This window comes from Paralichthys olivaceus, chromosome 2 (assembly GCF_024713975.1).
Source record: "Paralichthys olivaceus isolate ysfri-2021 chromosome 2, ASM2471397v2, whole genome shotgun sequence".
In the NCBI taxonomy this organism is placed as follows: Eukaryota; Metazoa; Chordata; class Actinopteri; order Pleuronectiformes; family Paralichthyidae; genus Paralichthys; species Paralichthys olivaceus.
In genome coordinates, this window is record NC_091094.1 from 20,898,445 (window position 1) to 20,915,914 (window position 17,470).

Sequence of the window (17,470 nt, forward strand, 5' to 3'; positions counted from 1 at the left end):
ACCTTGTTTGTCCCACACAGCAGAAATATAAGAATAACTTAACATTTTACAGGACTGAAATCCTGCAAGTTTGTCAAGTACTTCAGCCATTACATAAATTAAATTCTAGTTACTTTAATCACTTCAATAATTTTCTTCAGACAGAGCAAACCTTTTCAGCAACTGGCTGCCACTCAAGACTCAGACACTCAGACTGTCAGACGGTAGAAGCCACATGTAATGGGCGCTGAGCCTTTTGGAGCGTTTACTGTTGGCTGAGGGGCTGCCGACAGATTCTCTGTCCATTTGCTTAAACAAGTGTGCGTGTGTGTGTGTGTGTCTGAGTGAGTGTGCATGCAAGCTGCTGTCTCGCAAACTTGTAGTCAGACGACATTCCAGACTATCTCCAACTAATGGCACAGGAACACTTTTCTGCATTCTATCCAGCTGCCTCTACCAGGGCACACACGCGCTATCACACTCCAGGGGGCTTGGTGGCTGTCGACGTTACTGGATTTACATATAATAACCCTGAAACTGAGTTCTTACTTCTCTTTTTCTTTCCTACTAAATTTTCTTAAACTATTCCTCTTTCACATGTGGTGATGTCACTCTGATCTGACATATTCGCATCTCCCGTCCCTCACTCCCTCCCTATTTTCTCATCCTTCCTCCCCCTTGCTCACTGTCACCCATTTTACTGTAAGCCATGTGACTGACAGCTGCAGCTGCAAGTGCTTCAGCGGGCCTTCGCTTCAGCTGCATGGCTTTGTAAAGATCTGACCCTCCCTCTAGCCTCCACTCCCATCAGGCCAACAGGCCTTCCCCTAGCAACAGGCCTCAAGTCAGGCCAAAAAAAGACACCCCAATCATTTGGAGGGGCTGCGACTTGGCACAGTTTGTGCAAGTAAAGGTTAACTTGCTTCAATCCCTTCTGCACCAAAAGTGAGTAGGAGTTTGTGCTGAAGCCTACAGGCCCAGGCAGATAGAAATCATATGACACAATAATAAATCAAACCTGTGGGAAACATGACACACTTTTTAACAGACAGCTGTCAGGGTGGTTACTCAAACCTCAAATTTCCCCTCTTACTAACTGCCACAGCCTACAAAAATACTCTGACCACATCGGTGCATCATGATAAATTCTGAGAAGCAGGCAGATGACACACAGGCAGAGGCAAGGGTACGACTCCCACAGTGCTTAGCACATAAAGTGATGACAACGATACAAACAGCAGCTGAGTGCTTTACTACCAGGGAGTCTGCTGGCACGCTGGCAAGGTGTGAAAGAAAATACAGAATTCATTTTCTTGTGTAAGGTTGAGCAAGAAGTAAGAATGTTCTCTGGTCCAACGAGGGGGAAAAACTGCAGCATGGTCGAAAACAACAGTCCACCCAACAGATGATCAGGGTAGAACACTGTCCCAACTGTGTGTGTGTGTGTGTGTGTGTGTGTGTGTGTGTGTGTGTGTGTGTGTGTGTGTGTGTGTGTGTGTGTCTTTATCTTTTATCAGAAACGTAAGCATTGCCAATTATCCAGTTAAAAGATTTGTGACAATTCTTCAGCTCCAGTTTTTTGATTTTCATCTTATGCTTATTTTGGGCTAACCTTAGAAAGACTTTCATTGTTTGGTTGCCACATACTCTTGAGCATCATAGCTAACAGATGAAATGTATCTGTACTGAGGTAACACTCAAGACTAAAATAAAAAGAGTAGGATAATAACATGTGTAAGCATTTCTTAAAGTACCAATTCCTCATAATGATCTAACATTCAACTTCTATCCCACAAAGATTATGCACACCACTGGTATAATAATCAAATTTTGAATGTGCATTTCCTTCAAATGCTGCATTCACTGGCTTTCAAACTGTAGCTTGATTTAAAAGCCCAAACTAGCACTCTCTTGCCATGAGCTTCCTTCGGCTGTGTTAAAATGAGAGATTTGATGGACTACCGAGCTCACGTTTGTGACATGCACAAGCGCACACATGTCCTTCCCAAATAGGGCAGTAAATCTCCAGTGAGATGCCAGTGCGGGCAGTCCCCACAGGCACAGTTTCACAACTGGACGCAACCAAGCTGGAATTATATACAAGCTGACACTCTGAGCAGGCAGCACTGCTCGAGCACCGCCAGCTAACAAGACTAGTCAGTTACCTGACCACATGCTAATGGCTCATGACAGAGCTCCATATTTACGCCAGGAGAGCTCAAGTGGAAAGGATGATTTTTGTGGTAGTTTTACATAATCGTCACCCTCATTGGTAACTTCACATTTACGGGTGTTACCTCTGAGAGGTACAGGCATGTGCATCCTCCACAGATGTCAAGAGACTATTTCAAGAGCATTTCAAAGAGGCCACTGACCTAAGAATATGGTAACAGAGAGCCAGATAATTCTGGTACTATGTCAGGCCGTAAATGGGGTGATACTCACAGGTAGAGCGATACAATCTTGGAAGCAGCCGGTCCTAAATCTGGTATGGAGGTCAGCTCATTGTGGTCCAACCGCCTGAAAGTGACAAGCATGCACAATGTAGCAGGTTAGAGAGAACATAACTGTGTCCTGAAAACACCAAGACATCCACAAGGATGAAATGTTGTTTGAGGGTCAAAGGTAATCAAACAAACTGGTGCTTAAGACAGAAAAACTAACAGAGATTGTGTCAACTGAAGCTACACTCAGTGATTGTCAATCTGTTTTTGTAATTTCTGCATAAACTGTCTATCCCAGTTGAGATGCGACAACATTTGAGGTTACATTCTATCAACTCTTATATAAATCAAAGGGTTTCAAGCGCGACTTGTCACGTCTGCCGCAGAGCAAGTAGCAAATCATCCTTTTTAAAAAAACAAAAATAGCATGGGACTAAAACAGATGTCGAGGAGTGTATGACTGGCTGGCCAGCCTGCCAAAGATGTCACCAGGGTGTGTATCACCAGTTAGCTTGTCTATGTGTGTGTATGGGTCTTGTGTACTGGTGCTGAGTGACACAGAGCCAAGCCCTCTCCTCACCATATAAAATATTTACAAGGCCAGCGTTGGCCACAGTATCGGGTGGTGGAGGGGAGCCTTAATATAGAAAACCACCACTTTATTCTCAATTGGACTTAGTTCAAGGCAACACATATGAGGATGCTGGTAGGAAGTGGAGCGGCAACCATGGACGGTAGACAGAATAAAGTCATTGATAAAAACTCATCACAACTCACAATGGGGGATTGGATTTTAATCTAAACATGAATTTAAGATCTAGTGGGACCAAACACACATAGGTTAGTCCATCAGTATGTGTTCATTATTTGCCTAGTTGATAAAGCATGTGAGTACTGTGTGAATTATTACTTACAGCTCTCTCAAGTTGGGCAGGTTGGAGAAGGCTTCAACGCTGATGGCCGTCAACTTGTTGTGGCCAAGATTTCTATGAAAAAGAAAATAGGAAATATTTAAAATCCTTAATTTAAAATATCAGACATGGCAGAATAATTAACAATCAAAATATCAGCAGTGCAACAATATTTTTCAAAACCTGTATCTTGTTATTATCCAGTAGTTCAAAAAAGGAGCCTGATCAATAGCATTTCACCCATTTGACAAACAGCCTCATCCGTCCACATTAAGTACAGTATGCCTGAAAACACTGCAGTACATCAATTCAGTCGGCCTTCAAGTGGGCCGGATCAATACTATTGATACAGAGCGTGTCTCTCTCCTGGCTCACTTTCCAAACATAACCCACAGGCCATTCATCTGCAGCAGTCAATTTGCACTTTAGGCTAACAGCGTATTTAATAGCTGGCACTTGACTCGTACAGAGGCTTATTAGAGAGTGATTTTTCCAGTGATATGGCGTTACTGGTGTCAGTTAGGGGGTGGAGGGGGGGTATGTGTGTGCTCCTTACACACATCTGCATTTCAGATTAAGCTTCCCACGCTTTGTGAATCAAATCCATTTCACACACACACACACACACACACACACACACACACACACACACACACACACACACACACACACACACACACACACACACACACACACACACACACACACACACACACACACACACACCTCCTGCTTGACTGGCATGCAGCCTGCCTGTTGGCAGAGAGGAGGTTGCAGTGAGAGCAGTGCTTGTGTGCTGGGGTTAGGCTGGGCGAGACAAAGGGAGCCCACAGCTCCAGGGCCGCCTGCCTCCCATCCCTCCGTCCCACTGTCCAGACGTGAGAGACGCACCAGGAATGTTTCACAGGCCTGCAGAGAGATGGCTGCTTGTTCCCAGAAGCTCGGGACACTTTTACCTGATGAACACATTCCTCATGCTCATGTACCATTGCCATAAAAGACGATGACAGAAGCGGAATAATGTTACTTCATGTTGCTGATTCCTACTACTACTATAAAAAAAATAGTTATAGACAGTTTTTATTTCTATTTATAGCTATCAATCTCAATCTGTGTCTCACCTGACAATTTCCCTTTCTTGTCTTCTCTGCATGATTGCAGATAATGACAGTCTCCCCCCCAGTTATTTCGGCCTACTTGTGTGTGTGTGACAAGATAATAGCAGAGCATGTGTCTGCCCTCTAGGCACAGGCCTGACGAGGAGGTGTGCATACAGTATGTGCCTATGTTATGATCATTTACCAGGCACCTCCCATTGTGGCCTTGATCACTAAACTGTCGTCCTCTGCAAGAGAAGGCAATTATCTCATTATGGTGAGGTTAAGTGAAAAAATCACAGTTTTCTATGGGCCGCCTCTGCCTGGAGGTACGCATCTTCAGCCCATGCACACATAGACATACAGCATAGACAGGATGAGCTTGCGAGAGTGCTGTAGTGCTGCTTGAGAGCCAAACCTGTCCTACTGGTGCTAAAGGCCACAGCAGCAAACACATCTGGCCAATTATGCACATACACAGACGCACATGTGCCACTTTCTCAGTCACCTATGTGTTAACTTAACTTTTTCTCTCCATCTCATTCAGCCAGATTGATTTTCTTTCCTATCAGATGAGATAAGTTTCACAGTGTTTTAACACCTACTGTATGAGGTGACGGTGATAATGCCGCTTCTCCCTCCTTCTCTTGCTTCCTCCCCTTCTCTCCCTGTTGAAGAGGGGGTGGGTGGTGGCGGAGAGAGAAGCCGGTGCTATGCGTGGTTAATGCTTTCCAGAAAGTGACCTTACAATCGTGCCGTTTCTGCAAGAATTTGCCGAGCTGGGATCAGAAGCCTAGAAGTCATTAAGAGTTTCTGACTTCTTTACTAGGGGGAGGGCAAGACGTAGACACCAAGAAACAAACATACTGAGAAAAAAACAAGAACCATCCAAATAACCTGCCAAACTCTATACTACATGCAAAGAACAAGTTAATGCAATATAATTCAACCAATCAGGAGGCATAGTTGAAATGGGAACTGGCGCCGTGATTAAAAACATGGCAAATACTACAAAGCAATTTAGTTCTGAAAGCCCCGAAAGTTTCAAACACTGCATTCCACTGTATGGTACAACTAGTTTATACAAAGGGGCAGCACTGTTTGACATTAGTCAGCGGGATCAAAATCAAAAGCACTCTCTGCCAGGTACTAAATCATAGAAAGTGAGTGATAATTTAAGCCTGCATCTTTAGCCCAATACTACATTTTCTCACTGAATTCAAGCTGAAGTAACTGCTGCAACAATGACTGATTTTCTACATTCATTTCATTCAATTACTTATTAAATAGATTTCATTAATCGCACATTTAATGCTCATGGTTTCCAAGCACAACGCCATAGATTTTTAATGTATCGTGTCATGTTTTTTAAAAATATATATACTACACATACCAACAGAGAATTTTAATGATAGATATGATTATACTCAATATGGAGCTGCTTGATACTCAGTATTTCTCCTTCATGCAGTACACCAATGCTGAATTGACTTTTTTTTTTTATTAGTAGGCCTGTTTAATTACTAAATTGCACATTGTGTTTACATCCGTGTTCAAGTAAACCATCACTGAGCATAGAGGTTAACATGACATCTGTCAGCAGAACTGGAGAGACACAAAACACGAGGGCAACTGGAGTGAGGGCTGGTCTGGAATACACTGCCACCCTCTAACTCCACCGAGCCAGCACAACCCAACCACCAGCACCACCACACACACACACCAACAATTACAACAAACACTGAGACAGTGACTTATCAGGAGGAAGGTTCTCTATAAAACACAACAGAAATGAAACAGCTATAACTTCAAACATTGTTGATATGAAGACATTTCACTACTAGTCATGAAACAAAAGGTTAGTTAACTAATTAATACATCTTTACTGATGACTACTTTGATCATTGACCATCTATCTAATATAAAAACAATGTTTGCTTGTTACAACTTTTCAGATGAGAGGTTCTTTTGCTTTCTCGAGAAGGGCATTTATCATCATTATTATTATAGGCTGAACAAAATTAATTGCTGACTGCCAACTACTGGAAGGAAACATTGGCTTCAATCTTAGTCTGTCTGGAAGATAAATCTTCAAAACACAATGTGATAAACTCGAAGGAGGCCCTCCTGACTAAGCTAAACTGTCTTAGCAAGGAAAATAGGGCAGGGTGGCTGCAGTAGACGGTCACTGCTGGACCATGCAGCTGGTTTGACATATAAATCTCATTAAACAGCTTTAAGAAAAAGTTGTCATATTGGTGCTGTGGGAGTAGAGGAAAGCTGCGAGTGCAGGGGTGATGTCATTGCATATGACACTATGCTTGTAAGTCAGCATTAAGTCTGTGTGTGGGAGAGAGAAGATGCATGGCAGGAAGAAGAGAGAGGGAACTTACACACAAGGAGATACATCATCATTATCTTTCCCTGTTTCTAATGTAGATAAATGCAGCGTGAACTTTGCTCACTCGAAGTGTGAAGTGATGTCAGTGATGTGCCTTCTGCAGCCCAGCTGGGAGACAAAGGCCCTTTAATGTGGTCGATTTCAGTGCATCATAAAACTGGTCAAATAATAACCTGTGTCACACACACACACACACACACACACACACACACACACACACACACACACACACACACACACACACACACACACACACACACACACACACACACACACACACACACACACACACCTTCCTGTCATTAAAGACCAGTTTATAGCCAGGCAACTGCAGTGAGAGTGTACACAAGGCTTCAGCCCACCATTTTTATACACCAGCCAAACAGAGGAAGGAACTGCCAGGTGAAAAGAACAAGACGTGCCATTTTAATGTGATTCTTTAAAATCAGAGAAGAAGCATCAGTAAGTGTACGATTTTGGGGGGTGAGAAGAACGTAAGTATAAAATCAAAGATATGTAGAGCTGAAGGGGGTCAGCATATTTTATCATTTGCATTAGGGGACCCCTCCCCTTACACACACATACACATGCGTGTGTGTGCACACACACACACACACACACAACACAACAAAGGAGCTGCTCGAGCCCTTGAAATCAGTGTAGGAGCGTGACTCAGTTTCTGAAGTTTTCCGAGGCAGGAAGGGGAGCCACATCTTGGGGCCATGTGCACTGCAGCTCTCTTCTGCTTGGCTGGTTTTGGGTCTGAAGCAGGAGATGGAAGTGGAGCACTCAAAACAAACAGGGACAAGGTTGGGAAAAGGGTCTGCACTAGCCCCAGGCACTGTATGAACCGATGGCCAGGCCCTACGATGCCAGCCTGGACACTCCAGATAAAAACCACAATAACGCTCTTGCTTTCCACACTGCATGTCCTTTAGAGTGAGTGCACACTGTCCACACACAAGATCATGCTCATGCATTAAACACTGGATTCTGGTGCGATAACACTGTAATTTGCAACGAACAGCGCCAGGCTACTCATTAAGAGAAAAAGGAAATGAGTGTCCACAATTAATCTGAAAAAAATAACATAAACACGGTATGTCTCTATAGTGGGGCTGTGTTTTGACTGTGCAGACAGCTGACCTTATGCTTGCAACTTCAAAGTGAAGAAAGAAAGACAGATTGTTCGACATTTTTCCCTCTACTTATTGTTTATTATACTAGCAGAGTAATAATTACACTCCAGACAGTGGAGAAAGAAGTGTCTAAATAGTGGACCATGCTATCTTACAATCTAATTGCATGCAAATGTGTGGCTGTCTAGACAGTGAGATGCTCCTTTCTGCAGAATGAAAGTACAAAGACATATTTTGGGGGGAGGGCTTCAAGAGAAAGAAGTTGGCCTGATTCAGGCCTCACAGCTTCACTCACTTCTCCAAGGACTGCCTGTTTTCTGGGGTTTAGAAGCTGCTTCGCTTGCACAGTACCTCTCACTCGCCGTCTAAGTCACGCTTTTTTTTCTAACCTCTTCTCCAGATTTCCAAACTCTTACCAGATGTAGAGAATTCACAGATGATTCATCGATCAAGCCTACTTTGTAGACACCGACTTCAGGGGAGAAGGAAAGGTGGAAAAAAAAAACCTTGGCACACTGAAGTGTCTTCACAAAAGGGCCCATCCATTTCAGTGACTGGATTCCTGCAGGATGACTTGTGGCAGCAGCTGTTTGATTGTCATTAAACCCAGTGCGAGGCCATGAGCTCATTCCATATCTTCATGTTAATGTCAGACTGTATCTGTTGTTATAAGAGCAGGAGCTCAACCTTAGTGCCTCCTTTGTAATTTGTCCATAACTTATGTTTTGCATGAATCATCTCAGCTGTTTAAAAAAGGATCATATACAATGAAGAAAAATTGAGGCTTTAAAATCTCCATCTGGTTAAATCACTGTACGCAACTTAACACAAAACAGTCAGATATGGGATGAAACAATGAAGAGCAGCTTATAATAAAAATCTGTGGCAATTACAATATCACCCAAAACCCTTTCAAACAGTTGAGTTGTGACTTTAAAACATCTGCGAGAGAACGCACAAGTTCGGGGAAGGCCGGGGAAACTATGACAATAAACAAAGTTGGTAAAATCACTTGCAATACCACAAAATTACAAGGCTGCGTAGCGAGAAATGCCCTCAAAACCACAAGGGGCACAGCCCTACTGAGTGCTACTGCTGCTGCTGCTCTGAAGCAACTGCTGAAGTGTTCCTCTAAATAGGAAGTATTTATGAAGATTATTCTTCATGTATTAATCAGTCCTTCTTGTTCAAACTTATAGACAGCAGAAATGGTAGTGAAAGAAACCATCAGAGTCCTACTGTCAAAGATTATTTAGCATGCTTATTATCAATAAGTAAGATTAAGTAAAATACTTATAATAATGTTAATACTGACAAACAAGAAGACAGAACTGTCATGTTTAATTTCTTCTGGGTTTCTTTACTGTGTTAAAACACATATGACAGCGGTTGAGGTTTCTGACCAGCGACACGACTTTCACAAAGTAGTGCAACCAGTCTGAAGACACAGAGGCAGCAGCAGCAGCGGACCATGACATTGACAAAACACCTCCATTCAGTGAGTGGAAAAAGCCCCCCCCTTTTCCCTCAACTTTTCATTCAGTTCCCCCAGACCAGGTGATGTGCATCTCCACCCTCCTCCACCCAGTCCGCAACCAGCCAGCTGAGCTCCCAGCCCCTGTCCGGAAACCACCAACACAAACCCATTTCCTGTGGGCAGAAGCCAAAACCAACTGTTAGGGGTAGTGTTTACCAATAAGGCTGTACTGTGAGGTTTAAGGCTATGGCTTGGGGTTGAGTCCCAGCAGACTTTTTTGGTGTACATCATGCATTATGGCCAGTAAATTGGAAAACCTTGGAAACCGCTTGGGAAATGCTAGGTTATGAGGGTGATCAATCAAGATCAGGCTTCCTCTTGCTTTTCGGTTACCATTCCGGTGAAGGACACAACATTTACAAATGATAATAAAAGACAAACCTCATAAGAAACTGTGGCTTTACTGTAACATTAAACAGGATTTTACACCCTCACATGAGAAAGACTCTAAAGCTAACAGGAAACATGTATCTGCTTTATCTCTAGCCAACCACAGAGATTGCAGGCAAAATCAGTAACGCTCATGCTTTTATTTAATTGCAAAATCCCATTACGCCAGTGGCACTGTGGGCAAAAATGCTTTTTATGCACATTACCGTGGTCACAAATAAGATAAGGCACCACTCCTGAGAGGCTATATGTGACCGCGTGAGAGCAAACTTGCTTTGAATGTTATTAGCCTATTCATCAATCAGAAACAAGGGACAAACATCTGAGGCTGGTGGTCAGTTTATTAAATGTTACATGCACTGATGGAAGACAGCACAGGATGTGTCCCAAAAAGAAATTCACGACTGCAGAGGCTTTAAAGAAGCTGTATTAGCCCTTTAAACTCAAGTGTTTGCACCATGCTGGTAAATACAGCGACAGAACAAATGTGAAGCAATAGATTATGGTCAATGTTCTTGTCATAATTATCAGTGGAATTAGCATTCCAATATGTGGTTAATATGCTCTTTTAAAGGGTATGTTTCAATCTAACTCAAACACACGTCTTCACCACAACCCTTCACCATCTATCCTTTTTAACTCTGTCTGCACAGCCAGGATGTGCCAACATGATTGTTTCCCCGATCCTCATCAAGGCCATGCTCTCACAGGGGACCAATAAAATCAGGGTACTGAAGGTAGATTATTTTGACAAGTGGGAAGCATTAGGATTTTTTCCTTCACCTAAAGCCACAGGACAACTTGTGATGGATAAACTATCACAATGTAGCCTCTAGCCATTTATCTTCTTGGGACAAACATTCATTTGCTGTTTAAGAATAAATCCTAAAAAAACACCAACAACATCAGAAATGCTAACACATGTTTAACCTAGCACTGTGTATTATGGGTTAGCCACAACAATTATTTGATTTCATCATTAATTGTACAGGTAACATGGCTGCAGTCATCAATTAGGCAACAATAAGCTTTCACTGACCATCTGTGCTTCATATGCACACAGACATTTTAGCCAAAACATCAAGAATTAAGCACCACTTGTTTACGGCAATAATTTTATGGGAGTTCTCCATGACACTGAGGAATTCAAGAAATCCACAAGCTTCCCTAAAATCTTCAAATGGTGGTGGCTAAAAACGTGCCGTTGATTGTTGGTAACGTACAACTACTACTGCAAAGTAGATAATTTGTCAGAGCAATACATCCAGTGTGATGTGCATGTTGCCCGTATTATTTGCTACCTGCTGAAATCCCCAAAAACTCTGCAACTTCCCTACAGCCTGGGGGAGAGAGGATGACACTCCTTAAGAAATATTCCTCTCTGCAAGCTGATGTATTAGTGCAAGTCCTGAGGCACCACTGCAGTGTTCATTACTGTAATCCCCATTTAGGAGCCTGTGTAGATATAACTGCAACAGCAATCTGACAGTGCAATCATTCTTCGCCCACAAAAAGGTTGGGAAATATCTTTTCGTTATTAAGATGGATTCATCCTCTCTGCTTGAGTAATCTTAATTTTACAGACAGCAGAGCCGAACGCGGAGTACTTTTAAAGTCTGGAAGTGGTTGTACTAACCACATGTATATGTATAACTAATTGGCAGGATTCTTACTAATTAACAACAGCAATAACACATGTTTTAGCCTTTTACTTAACTGCAAAAACCTACAGGTGTTTCAGGTTACTGAGATTCTCCTCCAAGTCTTACATCTGCATTATGTAGAACAGAACGCTGACCAATTCTCTCCTCCCTAGTCCCTAACACTGCTGCTGCTTCTACTGCTGCTGCTCCCTCCCTGGGGTAAATATAACAGAGACAGTTGACTCCACGCTGATTTCACTTGGCTCAGATGCCTGGAGGTAGAGAAGGATAAACACACTTTTTTTCAAACTAAGGCACTGAGAGAATACAGTTATTACTGTTGCACTGTCCTATAAATATAATTTGCAATAGTATCACACGTGTATCCACAATCACCTCACATGTACTTTTGTGCACAGGCAGAACTCAAAAACTAAAATAACTTTAAATCTACAACACAAAGTTATTCCATCCACTCAAGTGGACAGGACTTGGCGTGAGTAACCTTATAATAGGATCGCATTAGGCCACAAGTGAAATTGTCCATACTTGTCTCTTTGGGTTTACAGTAATCATCTACTGATCTAGCTCGTTTACAGACCTCGGAGGAATGGAAACAGGTTCCCTTTGAGTTACCTGCCAACATAATGCGACTATCACAAGTAGTGTGGAAATATGCAGCCTAGGTGTTTTAACAGATAATTTAAAGCCATAAAGCCATTCCCTTTGAGAACAACAAGATTGCGGGTCCTTAGATCTCGGCCGATAAGGTTTGGCCGAGATAAAAAGGAGTCGGCATTGAGTGAGACTGGACTCGCAAATCAGAAGGTTTAGAGCAGCTGTTTCAGCTGGGACAGCCGTCCAACAATAGTTGTCCTCTCTCCATGAGGACAGGAAGAGCAGTGTGTCTGTGTACGTGCGTGATAAACAGCGTCTGCACTTGAACTTGGCTAAGTGGTGCTTCGGGGCAATAAGGCTACCTGGACACAAGTGCCGTTATTCATGTGTTTTGAGAACTTTTTTAAAAGTTGCATTCCTCACTTCCCAGGAGAAGAAAAACTGCCTAACACTGGAACCTGTGAGCCAGAGGAGTCTTTGGTCTTTGCACCACGTTCCCAGAAAGACACACACACAAACAGATGCCTGAAATGTCAGTGAGCATTCACAACTGCCACTGGTCGTAGTGTTTGCAATACAGTGCAGTGAGAGCAGGAGGACAGAGGGTCGTGTTGTCTGTAAATAAATTGTTGATAAGTGCTTAAGTTTCCTAAGCACCAGAGGATGCTTCATAAAAATGCCTCAAATTGGCTAATTTCCTAAATGAGTCAGCAGACAACATTTCAACTGTTGTCAGTCTTACCCTGGTGGACCAATGCTTCATTTATAAGAAATGGAGTTTGTGAACTATGGCTAGAAACACAGAAACAAGAATTAGGATAATACCCCTCATTAATCTGACTGAACAAAGCAGACGTTTATTTGTTACGACATGTTTGGGCCTATTTGTTTACGCACCCTGACAGGACAGTTGGTTCGGCCTGACACTGGAAACATGAATTCATTTTTAGATAGCTATATTAGAATGCACACGTCTGGTGTCCATGTGTCAGAAACCATGAAAGATATCAAAATTCACTGACTGCACAGGCCGATGATAAGGGACAGTCTCTAACATTTAGTTAGATTTCTAGTACTTAGTTACATTTGAATGAAAGTTAACTTTAAATTGAGGTGTATTATACTGGGGATTAGATCAACACAAACCAATTTGTCAAGAAGTTATAGGCTGACAAAGAATGTAGACGTGCAGTATTTCTCAAAGGAGCAGTTTAGACTAAGCTAAATAATTGTTATGCACGTCATCCTTCTTGCAAGTTATGAAACATGACTGACAGTCACCAAATCCAATTTTGTAAAAACCAAATACAAAAAGTGCATCTGGACAACATTGAAATAACATAACAAATCCGAAAATACTACACGTACATTTTGAATTAACTTAAATCCTTATCAAAACACAACAGGGTGTGTAACCCCAGCAAAGACAAATGCTGGTGGTAGTGTTGTTCCACTGGTTTCCAGAGTGGGGTGCAGGGACCTCTGATGAGACTTGGGGGTCCCTAAATAAATGGGGATCAGTTTAATTTTGCTCTTGTCAAACTTGTTGTAATGAAGAAGTTATAGACAGAACTTTTGTGACTGGTGTTCTTCCTCCCCCTGCTGCAGATGACGGACAGTTATGCATCACCACATTACCACAAAAATCTTATTAGACCAGATTCCTGGAGAGAGAGGCTTGGGTCTATTTTATAATTGCAAATTAGGTGCGTTGTTGACATTGAGAAAGTTTTTTAAAGTCTCTATGCTATCGTGCACTGTTCTCGTCTCTTAATCAGCAGTGGTGGTACCCAGTTATGGGGCTGGTCAATAAATAGTTGCGGGGCCACTGAGCGCTTTACTTACAAGGAGACGGTCCGAGCAGGAAGGTCCACGGGCGTCTCCGTCAGCTCCAGGCCGCTGCAGTCCACTGAATCCCCGCTGCAGGTACAGTTCTGGGCACAGGGCAGGTCTGAACCCACTCCATAAGAACCGAACAGTCCGACCGTCAGGATTAAATAAAAAACACACGCACAAACACATCCAAATCGTCCCAGGGAAGCCGCCATTTTGTATCCAGCTTTAATAGCGCGGCCGCCGAGCTCTCTCCTCGCAACCCCACGAACCGGGATATTAATGCAGCTGCGATGGGTCTGAACTTTTACAGCTCATGAAATGATCTCCTCCAGCTTCCGCGGGCTACAACACGACATAACCCAGTGAATAAAACCTTTTCCATCCCAGTCAGGTCAGGACACAAGTTCCCAGTCCAACTTTCTCCTCCGCTCCCCGACGCGAGCAAAAAAAAAAAAAGTCAGAGGTGGTTCACAGGAACAAACTTTTCTGTCACTTCAGATAACTTCAACGGAACCTGGAGGAGTTTGTTCATACAAAGGTTAACACTCTACCCTCTAACTCTCTCCGCAGCTTCGGGTGACATGTTTGAAAACATGCACCAGCGTTAAAGGACACCGGGCAGCTCCGATCTGTGGACCCGCGGAGCAGCGGCGGAACTGTTTCAATAAACTTCGGTGAAGCTGTCACCAACAGTGCGCTGTCGTGATGTCCACCATGAAGCTGTGGTTGTGGTTAATAAGTGAAGTCCCGGGGGAGCGGTGCCGAAAACTCCCGAGTCTCTCCAGCCGAGCGCTGCCTTCAGTCCCAATCTGCGCTGCGCTCCTCCGCCGCAGTAAATCCAAGTTTGAGATAAGAGAAGGAGTCAACCAGCAGCTTATCAGGTGCAACGTGCGGCCGTCAAATCCCGACGTTTCGAGTGATAATAGAACAGAGTCCTCCTCCTTCTCTCCGCGCACCTCCACCATGAGTTTCTCCCTGTCTACGGTTACTTTTCCTTTCTCCTGCTCGGTCCTCCCGAGTCCCACGTTGGATGCAAAACAGCGATCCCAGTAAGCCCTCCCCCCTCGGCTCGCAGCGATTGGCCAGTGGGATTTGACGGGCGGGTAAAGCTCCGCTCCCATTGGTCGTCGCGGGCTGTCGGCGCCTCGCGGAGGCTGGGAGCTCTTTGAGCGGCTGTCACTCAGCGGTTTGTGTCCCCGCCCCCGTTTCCCACCCCGGGGTGTGAAACCGCACCCCCCACCTGCACCCCCCTCACTCTCGCTGCTTCTTAAAGAGACCATCACCCAGACCCGGCGCTGTAATCGCATTATAACAAGCCATGATAACATAATTGGTCTGTGCCGCCGCAACAGTTCCGTGTAAAGTGTTTGTGTTCAAATGTGTAGGAAAGAAAAAAGTGAGAGAGCAGCGAGTGTGTCGTGTTTATCTCCGGCTTTCACACCAGGGATTCGCAGGAGAGAGCAAAGCAACTAGTGTTTGTGTATAGCCTAATCCTGACACGTGTATTAATGCTGCCATCAGTTATTGATGTATCACACTTCAATATCACTCAACACATCTGTGAAGACCCGAACCGCATTTATTCATGACATCCTCAACAGATAGATAGATAGATGGATGGATAGATAGATAGATGGATGGATGGATGGATGGATGGATAGATAGATAGATAGATAGATAGATAGATAGATAGATAGATAGATAGATAGATAGATAGATAGATAGATAGATAGATGGATGGATGGATGGATGGATGGATGGATAGATAGATAGATAGATGGATAGATGGATAGATAAATAGATAGATAGATAGATAGATAGATAGATAGATAGATAGATAGATAGATAGATGGATGGATGGATGGATGGATGGATGGATGGATGGATGGATGGATAGATAGATAGATAGATAGATAGATAGATAGATAGATAGATAGATAGATAAATAGATGGATGGATAGATAGATAGATAGATAGATAGATAGATAGATAGATAGATAGATGGATAGATGGATAGATGGATGGATGGATGGATGGATGGATGGATAGATAGATAGATAGATAGATAGATAGATAGATAGATAGATAGATGCTTTATTGATCCCGAGAAATAGGTATCCAGTATCAAACATAACAGTCAAACACAAGAGAAGATTATCATTATCATTATCATCATTATTATTATTATTACTAACCCTGGGCCCATATTAATACAATAATTACAAACACATTCTACTGTTTAGCTTTAGTGGCATAAAAAGTATTCATATCATAATAAATCAACTTGAAGCAACACAATCACGAATGTGCATCAAAATATACTTAGAAGTAACAAATGTAATTATTATGTCAGATGGCCCATTTCACAATAATATATATTAAGGGATTATAACTTCTGATGCATTCATGTGTAATCATCACTCATGCAGTGGCTGGGAAAGGTGAGGCTCACATCAGTTACTTTACATTATCTACTGCCACATTGTTTAATCTGTAATTAATAAACAAGATTCATTTGATAATGGAAACAGTTAAAATGTTGCTTTCAAGTTATTGCATGAGTAATAATATCCACTAATATATGCATATTGATTTAAAAAATGCAATATAGGGTCATTATACATGCATACTTTTCATTTTGAATACTTAGTTTCATTTTACTAATATGTTTTTATTTCAGTAAAAGTTTGACTGCAAATGTTCTCATTATTTGGCATTTTTAAATTGAGTTGATTTAATTTTATGTAAGGAATTGAACACCTCCTCCACCATTGGAGTGTTCAAACATTTTGTGTTTTCTGATTGTGTGCTAACAAGGTGTGTATACTTGTCTGTTCAGGCACACCCATGTACATGTGTGTTTATGCATCTGCATGTCTTCACAAAAGTCCTCCCAGATACTGAAGTCATGCTCAGACGTTATTTTAAGAAATGCACATTTAAAGTAAAACAGTGGTCTCGTCAGCCTCATGGCCGCGTGGACACTTTTTTCTCATCATATCTCTTCTTTTTCCTCCCACTGACGGATCGTATTGATCTTTGTCAGAGCTATTGTGATCACTTCACACAGGGAGAAGTCCCCGCATTTCATTGCAATTAATCACAGAAGGCGAAGACACAGATATTCACACCTGAAGCACTGCAGGCATTTAAGTGGCACAGTTCCTTGTTCCTTTTTCAGTATGGTCTCACATTGCATCATGCATGTGTGAGTGAGCACAGTCGCCTACAGGTGAGGCCTCCGACTCTTCGTGGCAAAGGAAAGAGAATATCTGCGAAATGAGACTCTGTTAAAACATGACTTCACTGGTGATGGAAAAAAATAGCAATGGAGGATGACCAATTTCTATGGCTCGTCCTGAAATCGTACTCATTGGAGAGTTGGAGTTTGTTTGTAAAACGCCTTTGGAAAGAATACGTGATTAATGGATCCCAAGATTAAAAAGTAATCTTAGACTCTGAAATGTGAATTGAT

General features: G+C 42.6%; 1 protein-coding gene across 1 annotated transcript in view; it reads right to left on the reverse strand.

The window, feature by feature from the left end:
* The window catches only part of lrig1 (leucine-rich repeats and immunoglobulin-like domains 1), a 36,657-nt gene extending 21,639 nt beyond the window's left edge, over positions 1-15,018 (reverse strand). Inside the window, exons 1-3 of the mRNA XM_020086654.2 lie at positions 14,005-15,018; positions 3,338-3,409; positions 2,425-2,499 (exon numbers count right to left, since the gene is read on the reverse strand). Coding sequence (XP_019942213.2) covers positions 2,425-2,499; positions 3,338-3,409; positions 14,005-14,207 — 350 coding nt within the window. The 5' untranslated portion in view covers positions 14,208-15,018. The remainder of the gene's footprint in view (positions 1-2,424; positions 2,500-3,337; positions 3,410-14,004) is intronic.
* Positions 15,019-17,470: the final 2,452 nt, after the last annotated feature.